This window comes from Symphalangus syndactylus, chromosome 2, assembly GCF_028878055.3.
Source record: "Symphalangus syndactylus isolate Jambi chromosome 2, NHGRI_mSymSyn1-v2.1_pri, whole genome shotgun sequence".
NCBI lineage: Eukaryota > Metazoa > Chordata > Mammalia > Primates > Hylobatidae > Symphalangus > Symphalangus syndactylus.
Genome location: NC_072424.2, coordinates 19,369,686 through 19,382,536, shown reverse-complemented (window position 1 = coordinate 19,382,536; position 12,851 = coordinate 19,369,686). Strand labels below are relative to the sequence as shown.

At 45.6% G+C, this 12,851-nt stretch overlaps 1 protein-coding gene across 1 annotated transcript in view; it reads right to left on the bottom strand.

The window, feature by feature from the left end:
- EIF3A (eukaryotic translation initiation factor 3 subunit A) overlaps nt 1-6,901 on the bottom strand; it is a 47,294-nt gene extending 40,393 nt beyond the window's left edge. Inside the window, exon 1 of the mRNA XM_055247168.2 lies at nt 6,612-6,901. Within this exon, the coding sequence (XP_055103143.1) occupies nt 6,612-6,660 (49 nt within the window). The 5' untranslated portion in view covers nt 6,661-6,901. The remainder of the gene's footprint in view (nt 1-6,611) is intronic.
- Nucleotides 6,902-12,851: the final 5,950 nt, after the last annotated feature.

Genomic DNA, 12,851 nt, shown 5'->3' with positions numbered 1-12,851 from the left:
AAAAGTAAAACAATAGAAAGACCTGTACTGTGTTGAAATATGATCTACAAGTAAAACTGAATTTCACTGTATTCCACTGTGATTTAAAAGTTCCAGGCCGGGTGCAGTGGCTCATGCCTGTAATCCCAGCAATTTGGGAGGCCGAGGTGGGCCAATCACTTGAGGTCTAGAGTTGGAGACCAGCCTGGCCAATACGGTGAAACCCAACTCTACCAAAAATACAAAAATTAGCCGGGCGTGGTGGTATGTGCCTGTAGTCCCAGCTACTGAGGAGGCTGAGGCAGGAGAATCACTTGACCCCAGGAGGCGGAGGTTGCAGTGAGCCGAGATCGCACCATTGCACACCAGCCTGGGCGACACGAGCGAAATTCCATGTCTCAAAAAAAATAAAATAAAATAAATAATGTGTCAGTATTGGTTCATTAGTTGTTACAAATAAAAATCAACATGGGAGAAAGTGGGTGTGGTGTCAATGAAACTATGCACTCTGCAACACTCTGGAAATCTCAAACTTCTTTAAAAAATTGTTTGTTTGTTTTTAATAAAAAAATAGAAAAATGGTGCCGGGAGCGGTGGCTTATGCCTGTAATCCCAACACTTTGGGAGGACGAGGAGGGCAATCACTTGAGGTTGGGAGTTCAAGACCAGCCTAACCAAAATGGAGAAACCAAGTCTCTACTAAAAATACAAAATTAGCAGGGCATAGTGGTGCATGCTTGTGGAGGCTGAGGCAGGGGAATCGCATGAACCTGGGAGGCGGAGGTTGCGATGAGCTGAGATGGCGCCACTGCACTCCAGCCTGGGCAACAAGAACGAAACTCAACTCAAAAAAAAAAAAAGGAAAAAAAATAGAATACAAGGCAAAATAACATACTATTTTTTTCTTTTTCTTTTTTTTTTTTTTGAGACGGAGTCTCGCTGTGTCGCCCAGGCTGGAGTACATTGGCGTGATCTCAGCTCACCGCAATCAATTCTGCCTCAGCCTCCTGAGTAGCTGGGATTACAGGCACCCGCCAAAGGGCCCAGCTAATTTTTGTATGTTTAGTAGAGACAGGGTATCACCATCTTGGCCAGGCTGGTCTCAAACTCCTGACCTCGTGATCCACCCGCTTTGGCCTCCCAAAGTGCTGGGATTACAGGCGTGAATCACCATGCCCAGCCAACTTATATTCTTTTGAATTTATTATCCCCTGAGCCCGAAGGCATTCTATGTGGTAACATTTCAAAATCCAGTTCCAATTTTAAGTTTTATGTATATTGTTTGTTTTGAAATACAGTCAAAAGCAGTACCTCTACCATTACATTATTTCTGACTCAGGTTAAAATTTATCTTATATTTCTTCATCTTTTATTTTCTTTTGTACACTTAATACACTAGGGGAGAAAGAGGTTATTTAACCTAAGTCAACTGGTTAAATTCATCTTAACATGCATTAACTGCAAATTTCACACACACAAACTTCCCAATGAACATTTAAAAAACAATTTGGGGGAACTAAAACACTACACTAAAAAAAAAGGGGCTTAAAACACTATATATATATACGTATATATATATACGTATATATATATACGTATATATATACGTATATATATATACGTATATACGTATATATATATACGTATATATATATATATCTCCTTTTTAAAAATATCGTTTATTTTCCTTGGAATAAGACTTTTTTTTTTTTTTTGGACAGTCTCGCTCTGTCACCCAGGCTGGAGTGCAGTGGCGCAATCTCAGCTCACTGCAAGCTCCGCCTCCCGGGTTCATGCCATTCTCCTGCCTCAGCCTCCTGAGTAGCTGGGACTACAGGTGCTTGCCACCACGTCTGGCTTTTTTTTTTTTTTTTTTTTTGTATTTTTAGTAGAGACGGGGTTTCACCATGTTAGCCAGGATGGTCTCGATTTCCTGACCTTGTGATCTGCCCACCTCGGCCTCCCCAAGTGCTGGGGTTACAGGCGTGAGCCACCGCACCCAGCCAATACTTTTTCTTTTAAGAGCTACCTGATAATGGCCAGGCACAGTAGCTCACGCCTGTAATCCCAGCACTTTGGGAGGCAGGCAGATCACGAGGTCAGGAGATCGAGACCATCCTGGCTAACACGGTGAAACCTCGTCTCTACTAAAAATACAAAAAATTAGTTGGGCCATGGTGATGCACGCCCGTAATCCTAGCTATTTGGGAGGCTGAGGCAAGACAATTACTTGAATCCAGGAGGTGGAGGTTGCAGTGAGCCGAGATAGCACCACTGCACTCCAGCCTGTGCAACAAGTCTCAAGAAAAAAAAAAAGTTTGCAACAGGATAAATCACAAAACATACTGGAATAAATCTTTGCACAATACCTTATATGAAATCACATTTTTCACATGCAAATAATGACAAAACCCTTCACCACTGCATGAAAAAGTCCATCTTTCACTGAGTCAATCTTACTATCAAAAAGAAAACTTAATAAATGAAACAAAGATGTAATATATAACTAGATACTTTGTTGAAATAAGCCTTTCCTTGTTGTCAGGGGTGGGGGTGGAAGGGAAAAAACTTTCAGTCTTCTCCTGGTCTTCTATAGTGCATGCAAGCTTATTTTCTAAAATGTAACAGTACAGCCAGGTGCCTTGGTTCACACCTGTAATCCCAGCCCTCTGGGAGGCCAAGGCATCACTTGCAGTCAGGAGTTCCAGATCAGCCTGGGCAACATGGTGAAACCTTGTCTCCACTAAAAACACAAAAATTAGGCAGGCATGGTGGTGCACGCCTGTAATCCCAAATACTCGGGAGGATGAGACTTTAGAATCACTTAAACCCAGGAGGCAGAGGTTGCAGTGAGCCAAGATTGCATCACTGCACTGGTCCAGCCTGGGCAATAGAGGGAGCGATTCTGTCTCAAAAAAAAAAAAGAAAAAAAAGAAAATGTAACAGTACATTAGGCGTTCTTCATAACTAACAAAAACAGTCTCTTATCAGCAAAAAACTTGGGAGTAAATGCGTTTAATCGAATTTATACTTTAAGAAAATCACAGCAGCAGCACTAAAATGACCTATTGTATCCAACTCCTAATCTAAAAAGGGCTTGTTTAGAGATGAAACTGAAACCATTTTTCACTTCCTGAACAGCCAATTAAAACTTGATTCCTTAGCCAGGCGCGGTGGCTCACGCCTGTAATCCCAGCACTTTGGGAGGCCGAGGCAAGCAGATCACTTGAGGCCAAGGGTTCAAGATCAGCCTGGGAAACATGTCTCTACTGAAAAAAAATTAAAAAATTAGCTGGGCATGGTGGGACACGCCTGTAATCCCAGCTACTTGGGAGGCTGAAGCAGGAGAATCGCTTGAGCCCAGGAGGCGGAGGGTGCAGTGAGCCGAAATAGTGCCACTGCACTCCAGCCTGGCCAACAGAGCTAGATTCTGTCTCAAATAAATAAATAAATAGTTGGAATGAGAACAGATTTTTCATAATCCATGACAATGAGTCTTCTGCCTTTGTCCTAATTTATATACAAGAATTTAGTTCCTCTGAATTATTATTATTTTTTTTTTAAGATGGAGTCTCGCTCTGTCACCCAGACTGGAGTGCAGTGGCGCAATCTCAGCTCACTGCAAGCTCCGCCTCCTGGGTTTACGCCATTCTCCTGCCTCAGCTTCCTGAGTAGCTGGGACTACAGGTGCCCGCCACCACGTCAGGCTAATTTTTCTGTATTTTTAGTAGAGACGGTTTCACCGTGTTAGTGAGGATGGTCTTGATCTCCTGACCTCGTGATCCACCTGCCTCAGCCTCCCAAAGTGCTGGGATTACAAGCATAAGCCACCACACCCAGCCTCCTCTGAATTATTTAATGGTGGCCAGGGGAAGCTTTTGAGGCTGGAAAGAACTATCATAAACTAAAGGTTCTATTTCAATACTTAAATATTGACTTCCAGATTAATATTATAGAAATAAAAGTTAAAATCTAGAATTATAAACCTTACTGGATGGGTGAGCATTCGGAGCATACCTTTCAAATTCATTACTGAATGTATAAAGAAGTTTACATCAGCCCTTGATGTTTACTAGTTTATTTGTGCAACAGACCAAATAGATATGCTACGTTACTCAATTTGTGGCCTTAATAACAGCTTTATTTTTTAAAGGCACTGGTTGTAGAACATAAACTATAATAAGGTCAGCAGCAGTTAGTATGGTACTACTAACGATATAATACAAAAAAGGGGCCTTCTCCAAATGATTACAGGATATGAAATTCTTGCCTGTAACTGCTGGTCCAAGTTCTCACCTTCCTGAATTACTATAATTTTTCCCCCAAAAAGTGCTCATATATATGCTTAGGGTGACCTGAACGACTATTCTACTTAAATTTATTTACATTTCATTAAGATAATGCAATAGATTAGGTCTAAATATTGTTGGGATCACAAATATTACATATAAAACATTTAGATAAAATGAGATTATTTCCAATTAGGGGAATGCCCTTTGATCCTTCACTTATGTTTTGGAAGCAGTGCCCTGGACCATCCACCATCTGCTCACTTTGAGAAGAGATCCCTCAAGATCAAAGGTATGAGTTTCTACTCTGAAGGTAACGCATGCATCCCCATCCAACAGCTTCAAAGGGCTGCAAGCAAGGCGTCCCCACAGTCTTTTTTAAAAAGCTACACAAACAAAATTCAAGTTTCCCCCCCCAGTGTCCCTCATCTTGCCTACTTTAATTTCAGATCCTTTCCTTAACCTGCCCTTCATGAATCAAGCCTGTGTCAATTTAGAAACAGGAAAAAAATGTTTGATGCACATTACATATCCTTTCTATATCAAGTTCTTATGAAGATTCCAAAAAGAGAAGCCATACAGGAAACAAGGCCCGAACACACCAAATATGTAATATGTAGACCATTATAGTGCTTTGGCCTACTAGCACGGGGAAAAAAAAATACCTGTTGGGCAAAGCATGCAAATGATTGTAAAACATCGACAACAGCCATGCAGAGTAGTAATTTCATGCAAATCATTTTGTATACTACAAATTCTAAGTTTCAAAACGACGAAAAGTCATAAACTTTGCTACAGTTTGCTTTATAGTGACAAAGTTCCATTTCAATCTCTTCTTTCCGATGTATTAATAAACATCCTAAAACCGCTTGTCTGCTCTAACCATTAGATCACTGGTTATCATTAGAATGAATTATTGATCACACCTATGTTGTAGTTTGAATAGGTTTTTAAAACAATTATTCCATTCCACACAATGTGGAATTATCCTATTCCACAGACCAGTCCCCTCCCCGACAAAGTGTTACTTTTACTTTAAAAAGTATATGACCAACATATCTCTGGTCCTGACACATTATCAGTTTATGTGCTGACTCAAACTGCCGTTTTCACAAGATGAATTTTCAAAGAAGCTAACAAAATAAGCTCTCCAAACATAAAACTGTAACTCACAAGGTATATGCATCTACAACATGGGTAAAACCCGAAACTTCTATTTCGGTGAAGGAAGGATGAAAATAAGAGCTATCCATGCCCTAACGATTAGAAAAATTGTCCAGTTAGAGGAAGAAAAAAAAAAAAAACACCCTAAACAAAGTTTCTTAAGCCCAGAGCCTAGGAAGAACGTGTGCATCCCCAGAACGCCAATGTAATAAATGCCTTGGAGAGATCGGGGCACACAAGTTTTTCCCTCAAGCGCCAATGGCTGAAGTACACATATGGAAATAGAAATCGCAGACAGCAGCACTGTGGCAGAAAAAAAGAGAAAAAAGGACTGATCTGGATGTCAAGAGACGTTGGTTTTAAGTCTCTTGGCTCAACAACTCCCGGAGTGACCTTGGGGAAACCTCTCTCTAGGCCTGTTTCGTTATCTTTAAGAGGAGACCTGAAGTCCCTTTACATTAACTATTCCAACTTCCAGTGATTCGAAACAGGCTTTCGGACTGCTTCTAATCAATGCCAGGAAAAAGGAAAAAACAAAAACAAAACAAAACAAAACAAAAAAACAGGAATCAGGTTAAATGGGTCAGAGGCCCCTAAGTGGCTATAAAGCAGCTGGGTAAAGGGTAAGTGGACCCTGACCCAGCAAAGCACTGAGCGCGGCTCGGAGAGCGGGGGTGGCTGCGGGAGGGCCGGGGGTGGGTCCGTAGGGCTCCCGGGCCCGGGCAGGAGGTGGAGCCGAGGCTTTCGCGTGCATTGTCCCCGGGAGGGAGCCATGTTTCTTACTCCCCGGCACTCCCAGATGGCGGCCGGGGGCGCGGGCCCTAAGCAGACCAAAGCCCCAGGGACCTGGAGAGCCAGCGGACGCAGGCAACGAGGAGGGAGCTCCAACCCGGGTAGGGGCTGTCTCCCGGGCTGCGGTCCCCGCGACCCACCGGAGGCGGCAGGGGGAAGGAAGGGCCGCTGGGGCGACGGTTCCGGGCTCCGCGCCTCCCAGACCCCAGTCGATAGAGTGAGAAGAAAACCCATGCCCAACCACCGGCTGGGACAGCGGCGGGCAGGCCGCATTGGTCTCCTCTCCCCGCGCGGACCAGGCGGCGGAGCAGTGGGAAGCAGGCCCGCGCTCTCGACCTCGGAGGCCTCGGGCCGCCCCAGCCCGGCGCGCCCCGATCAGTTACTCACCGTTGGCGCGTTTGAGGGCATTTTCCGGCCTCTGAAAATAGGCCGGCATCTTGGCGGCAGGCTCAGCTCACCCGGCGTCAGGGAACTCCCTAGTGGCCCGGGCCGGGAGAGGAGACGAAGGGGAACCAGCGTAAGGTTCCACGCGCCTCGCCAGCAGTCGCCCGCGCCCAGCCGGCCAGAGACGGAAAGGAAGGAGCCACGTGACCTCCGCGCGGCGGCCCTGCTGCCGCCCAGGCCCCGGATGTATGGGGCGGGTCTCCGTGCGCGCAGGCGCGCTGGCGTCACGCACGCCGACGGACGTGGCGGCGCCGGAGTCCTAGGCGCGCAAGGTCCAGTTCCCCTCTTGGGCCTGTTCTGGCTAGCGTTAGGGAGACAGTTCCCGGGCTCTTCAATCTTCGAGCGAGAATTGGGGTGGGAAGGGTGAGTGTGGGGTCAGAGTTTCTGTCTGGAGAACAAGCAAACGTCTGCAGATTGATTTTCAAAGCGACTTGTGCGGAGTCGTGCAGTTACAGTAAGGTCCCATCCAGCCAGGAGAATCGCCTGTCTTGGCTACCTGAAAATGCTGAGTTTAACGAAAACGCAGTGAGCAGGTGTCATCAGGTCAGCGCCGCTCAACCGTGAGGGACAAGCATAGGGAAGAGTGACGCCTAAAATAAACAAGCAAGGTTCTTTTATATCTTGGTAAAGTAAAAAGTTTGTGTCACAGGGATTGCCTTGAGAAATGGAGGCTCTCAGAGGGGGCGAGTGGGAACAGAGCGACCTGGCAAAGGGCGAAACTCCCTGGAGCGCAGCAGACTTGCTTGGTGTTTGAAAACACACGGAAAGGAGTGTCGTCACTTTTTACATACAGCGCACGTCACAAACAAATTAAGAAAAATTGGTATTAGTGAAAAAAATCAATCTGAGAGTCGCTTTTATTGTTGCTTAACAATTTTAATGTTCGCAGATGAAGAACTTTACCTAGAACTTGAAAACCATTTGAACCGAATCTAATTCTCAAGCCCTTGGTACGAAATAAAGGTGAGCTCAGAAGGAAAATTTAGAAGGCAGCAGTGAAATAGATTATTGTCAATGTATTACACATTTAATAGACGAGATATGTGAATTAATGAATGAGGAAATCGGCCGGGCATGGTGGCTCGCGCCTGTAATCCCAGCACATTGGGTGGCCGGGGCGGGTGGATCACCTGAGGTCAGGAGTTCGAGACCAGCTTGGCCAACATGGCGAAACCCCGTCTCTACTAAAAATACAAAAATTAGGCCTGGCGTGGTGGCTCACGCCTGTAATCCCGGCGCTTTGGGAGGCCGAGGCGGGCGGATCACAAGCTCAGGAGTTCAAGACCAGCCTGACCAACATGGTGAAACCCCCCGTCTCTACTAAAGATACAAAAAATTAGCTGGACGTGGTGGCGAGCGCCTGTAATCCCAGCTACTTGAGAGGCTGAGGCAGGAGAATCGCTTGAACCCGGGAGACAGAGGTTGCAGTGAACCTAGATCGTGCCACTGCGCTCCAGCCTGGGTGACAGGGCGAGACTACGTCTCAAAAAAAAAAAATTAGCCGGGCGCCTGTAATCCTGGCTACTCGGAAGGCTGAGGCAGGACAATCGCTTGAACCCGGCAGGCAAAGGTTGCAATGAGCCAAGATCCGGCCACTGCACTCCAGCCTGGGCGACAGAGGGAGACTCCGTCTCAAAAAAAAAAAATGAGAAAACCACAGGATATACACACAAAAAGCATTTCCCCCTCATTACTTCTGCCTCCGCAAAGATTTTTCTTTTTTTCAACATGAACTGTTCTACTACAGGAGAGGTTTTTCTATTTATCTAAATTGATCACTATAAAGAAAGAAGATTTGGGAAATATAGACATGGACCCAGAAAATCACAAATTCTAAAGAAGTTTATTTTAAAATTAATTTCAGAGAGCTCGTCCTCCAGAATGCTTAGACCATTCTATGTGTCTGAACTTACTCAACAAAAAAATAAGAGCCGGGCAGGGTTGATATAAAAATAAGTACTGAGAAGCTATAGGAACTGTTTTATGGACAGGATCAAGAGACTTGTTTGTGTATATAATAATTAAGTCAAAATTAAAGAGCGAAACATATGAGCACATACTTCTTTTACGAGATGTAGACAGAGAACTATTTAGCAGCCCATAGAGAGATGCAAACAAAATAAAGGAAAGTTGACCTAAAAAATCAGAAAAAAAGCTTGCTGACATTCATAACTTTACGTTATCATTTCTCAAAGAAAATAGTAAAATGGGCCAGCATGATGGCTCACGCCTGTAATCCCAACACTTTGGGAAGCCGAGGTGGGCAAATCACAAGGTCAGGAGTTCGAGACCAGCTTGGCCAACATGGTGAAACTAAAAATACAAAAATTAGCTGGGCGTGGTGGCACGTGCCCATAATCCCAGCCACTTGTGAGGCCAAGGCAGGAGAATCACTTGAACCCTGGAGGTGGAGGTTGCATGAGCCAAGATTGTGCCACTGCACTCCAGCCTGGGCAACAGAGCGAGACTCCATCTCAAAAAAAAAAAAATAGTAAAATGGCCTCATTCGTTATTACTCATTATTTGGTATGCCTACAACAACACAAACACTAGAAACTTGGGAGATAGACAGGGTGCAGTGGCTCACGCCTGTAACCCCAGCACTTTGGGAGGCCGAGGCAGGCGGATCACAAGGTCAGGAGTTTGAGACCAGCCTGGCCAATATGGTGAACCCTGTCTCTGCTAAAAATACAAAAATTAGCCGGTTGTGGTGGCAGGCCCCTGTAGTCCCAGCTACTTGGGAGGCTGAGGCAGGAGAATCACTTGAACCCGAGAGGTGGAGGTTGCAGTGAGCCGATACCGTGCCACTGCACTGCAGCCTGGGCGACAGAGCGAGACTGTCTAAAAAAAAAACAGAGAAACTTGGGAGATAAAATGAAATCCAATATCCCTACATATTGATCCTTTGGCCTTTCAAGTTATTTAAAGTATATAAAGCATTTAGTAATATAACAAATGATCATATACGTGTATTTAAATAAATTATGTACAGTCTAGTAGCATTTTGGGAATGAATAAAGGTGTAACATCAATTTCCAGGATAAATTTACCTATTAAATTCAACCAACATGGCCAGGCACAGTGGCTCCCGCCTGTAATCCCAGCACTTTGGGAGGCCAAGGCAGGCGGATTGCCTGAGTTCTGGAATTCGAGACCAGCCTGGTCAACCTGGTGAAACCCTGTCTCTACTAAAAATGCAAAAATGAAAAACCAAAAAAAAAAAAACTAGCCGGCCATGGTGGCGCACACCTGTAGTCCCAGCTACTCAGGAGGCTGAGGCAGGAGAATTGCTTAAACCCAGGAGATGGAGGTTGTAGTGAGCCGAGATGGAGCCACTGCACTCCAGCCTGGGCCACAGAGCGAGACGCTGTCTCAAAAAAATAAAAATAAATTAAAAAAAATCTACCAACAAATATTCAGTACCAGCTAACAGCCATTGGATGCTGAAGATAAAAAGATCAAGATGCCTGCTTTCCAGGAGTTAATGATTCACTGGTGAAAATAAATTAATACACAACGAGCGACAAGATAGGATCTAATCTGGGACAGGAGAAAAGGGTAATTATTTGTTGTTGATTAATGCTTACTTAGTAGAAAACAGGCAACCTGAAGATGATAGAAACCACTTTGGGAAATGGTAAGAGGAAGTAATAAGGCTCAGGGTTTTTTCTGACTAATCAAATTACTTTTGTATTACATATGACTGGATCATTAATATGATGTTTTAGGGTTTTTTTCTGACTTGAGTGGAGTAAACATGATTCCCAGAAAGACAATTGTTAGGAGCACAACGGAGGTACTACATTATACATATTTGCAACATAGTATCATACAGCTTGAAAACAAGTAGCATGTTTTACAATTTACAAAGTGTTTTCACATTTCTAGTTTTATTTACAAGTTTGCCTAATGAAGGTATTTGTACCCACCTCCCCCACCCCCACCCCCACCCCCCCACCCCCCCCCCCCCCCCCGTGAGCATAATAAATTTCAAAGAGGTTAACTAAGGTTCACAGTAATACATTCCTTCAACAAACCATGATCAAGTGCATTTCATGTACCAGGCACAGTAGGCAGGGCGCAGCGGCTCACGCCTATAATCCTAACGCTTTGAGAGGCCGCGGCGGTGGATCACCTGAGATCAGGAGTTCAAGACCTGGCCAACATGGTGAAACCTTGTCTCTACTAAAAAAATAGAAAAGTTAGCCAGGCGTGGTGGCAGGTGCCTGTAGTCCCAGCCACTTGGGAGGCTGAGGCAGGAGAATCGCTTGAACCTGGGAGGCGGAGGTTGCAGTGAGTCGAGATTGCACCACTGCACTCCAGCCTGGCAACAGAGCAAGACTCTGTCTCCAAAAAAAAAAAAAAAAAAAAGATACTGGCTTTCCTATACCTAAATACCCCTTTCCTCCTCCCCATCCCACCCACCTTCACCCCACTGTCTGCTGCCAATACTTCAAGCCTCAGCTCAAAGGCTTCCTCTGCAAAGCCTTTCCTGACAGCCGAGGGGGTGACTGAACTGCCCCTTTGTTTGTGCTCTTGGCTCATGCAACCATTAACTCCATCATCGCCCATTCTTGAGCACTCTGCTACCCCCGCGACCCTCACAAGCAGCTGTATTCCTCCCTTGAGCCACTGACTCCTGGAGGTGGCATCAGTGACCACCTGTGACCTGACCTTCACGGTTGGGTCCTCTGCCTTACCTCAGCCACTCACACACATGGTCATACCCTAGAGTCTAGATCAGAGGTCAGCAAACTTTTTCTCTGAAAGGCCAGATGGCACATATTTTAGATTTTGTGAGCCAAGAGGCAATGTCTTCAACTCTTTGAGCAACTGTGCTTGCTGAAGGGATAACAGTCTTTTTGTGTGTGTGTCTGTATTTATGTATATATATATATATATATATATTTTTTTTTTTTTTTTTTTTTTTTTTTTTTGAGACAGAGTCTCACTCTGTCACCCAGGCTGGAGTGCAGTGGCGCAATCTCGGCTCACTGCCAACCTCTGCCTCCTGGGTTCAAGTGATTCTCCTGCCTCAGCCTCCCGAGCAGGTAGGACTACAGGCATGCACCCCACGCCCGGCTAATTTTTGTATTTTTAGTAGAGATGGGGGTTTCACCATGTTGGTCAGGCTGGCCTCGAACTCCTGACCTCAGGTGATCCACCCGCCTTGGCCTCCCAAAGTGCTGGGATTACAGGCGTGGGCCACCGCCCCCAGCCATATATTTTAAAATGCAAAGATTATTCTTAGCTCAAGGCTAAAAAACAACAGGCAGTAGACCAAATTTGGCCCACAGGCCATAGTTTGCAGACCCCCATGCTAGGCCTTGTCAAACAATCTGAGGGCCAGGCGCAGTGGCTCATACCTGTAATCCCAGCACTTCGGGAGGCCAAGGTGGGTGGATCACTTGAGATCAGGAGTTCAAGACCAGCCTGGCCAACATGGTGAACCCCCATCTCCACTAAAAATACAAAAATTAACCAGGCATGGTGGGGTGCACACCTGTAATCCCAGCTACTCCAGAGGCTGAGGCAGGAGAATTGCTTGGACCCGGGAGGCAGAGGTTGCAGTGAGCCAAGATCACACCACTGCACTCCAGCCTGGGCAACAGAGCAAGACTGTCTCAAAAATAAAAATGCAAACAACATGGTGAAACCTCATCTCTACTAAAAATACAAAAATTAGCTGGGCATGGTGCCACATGCCTGTAATCCCAGCTACTCCGGAGGCTGAGGCAGGAGAATTGCTTGAACCTGGGAAGCAGAGGTTGCAGTGAGCCAACTGCACCACTGCAGTCCAGCCTGGATGGCAGAGCAGGACTCCATCTCAAAAAAATAAAAATAAGGCCGGGCGCGGTGGCTCACGCCTGTAATCCCAGCACTTTGGGAGGCCGAGGCGGGCGGATCACGAGGTCAGGAGATCGAGACCATCCTGGCTAACACGGTGAAACCCCGTCTCTACTAAAAATACAAAAAATTAGCCGGGCGAGGTGGCAGGCGCCTGTAGTCCCAGCTACTTGGGAGGCTGAGGCAGGAGAATGGCGTGAACCCCGGGGGGCGGAGCCTGCAGTGAGCCGAGATCGCGCCACTGCACTCCAGCCTGGGTGAAACAGCGAGACTCTGTCTCAAAAAAAAAAATAAATAAAAATAAAAATAAAATAAAATAATAAAAATCTTAGTTTC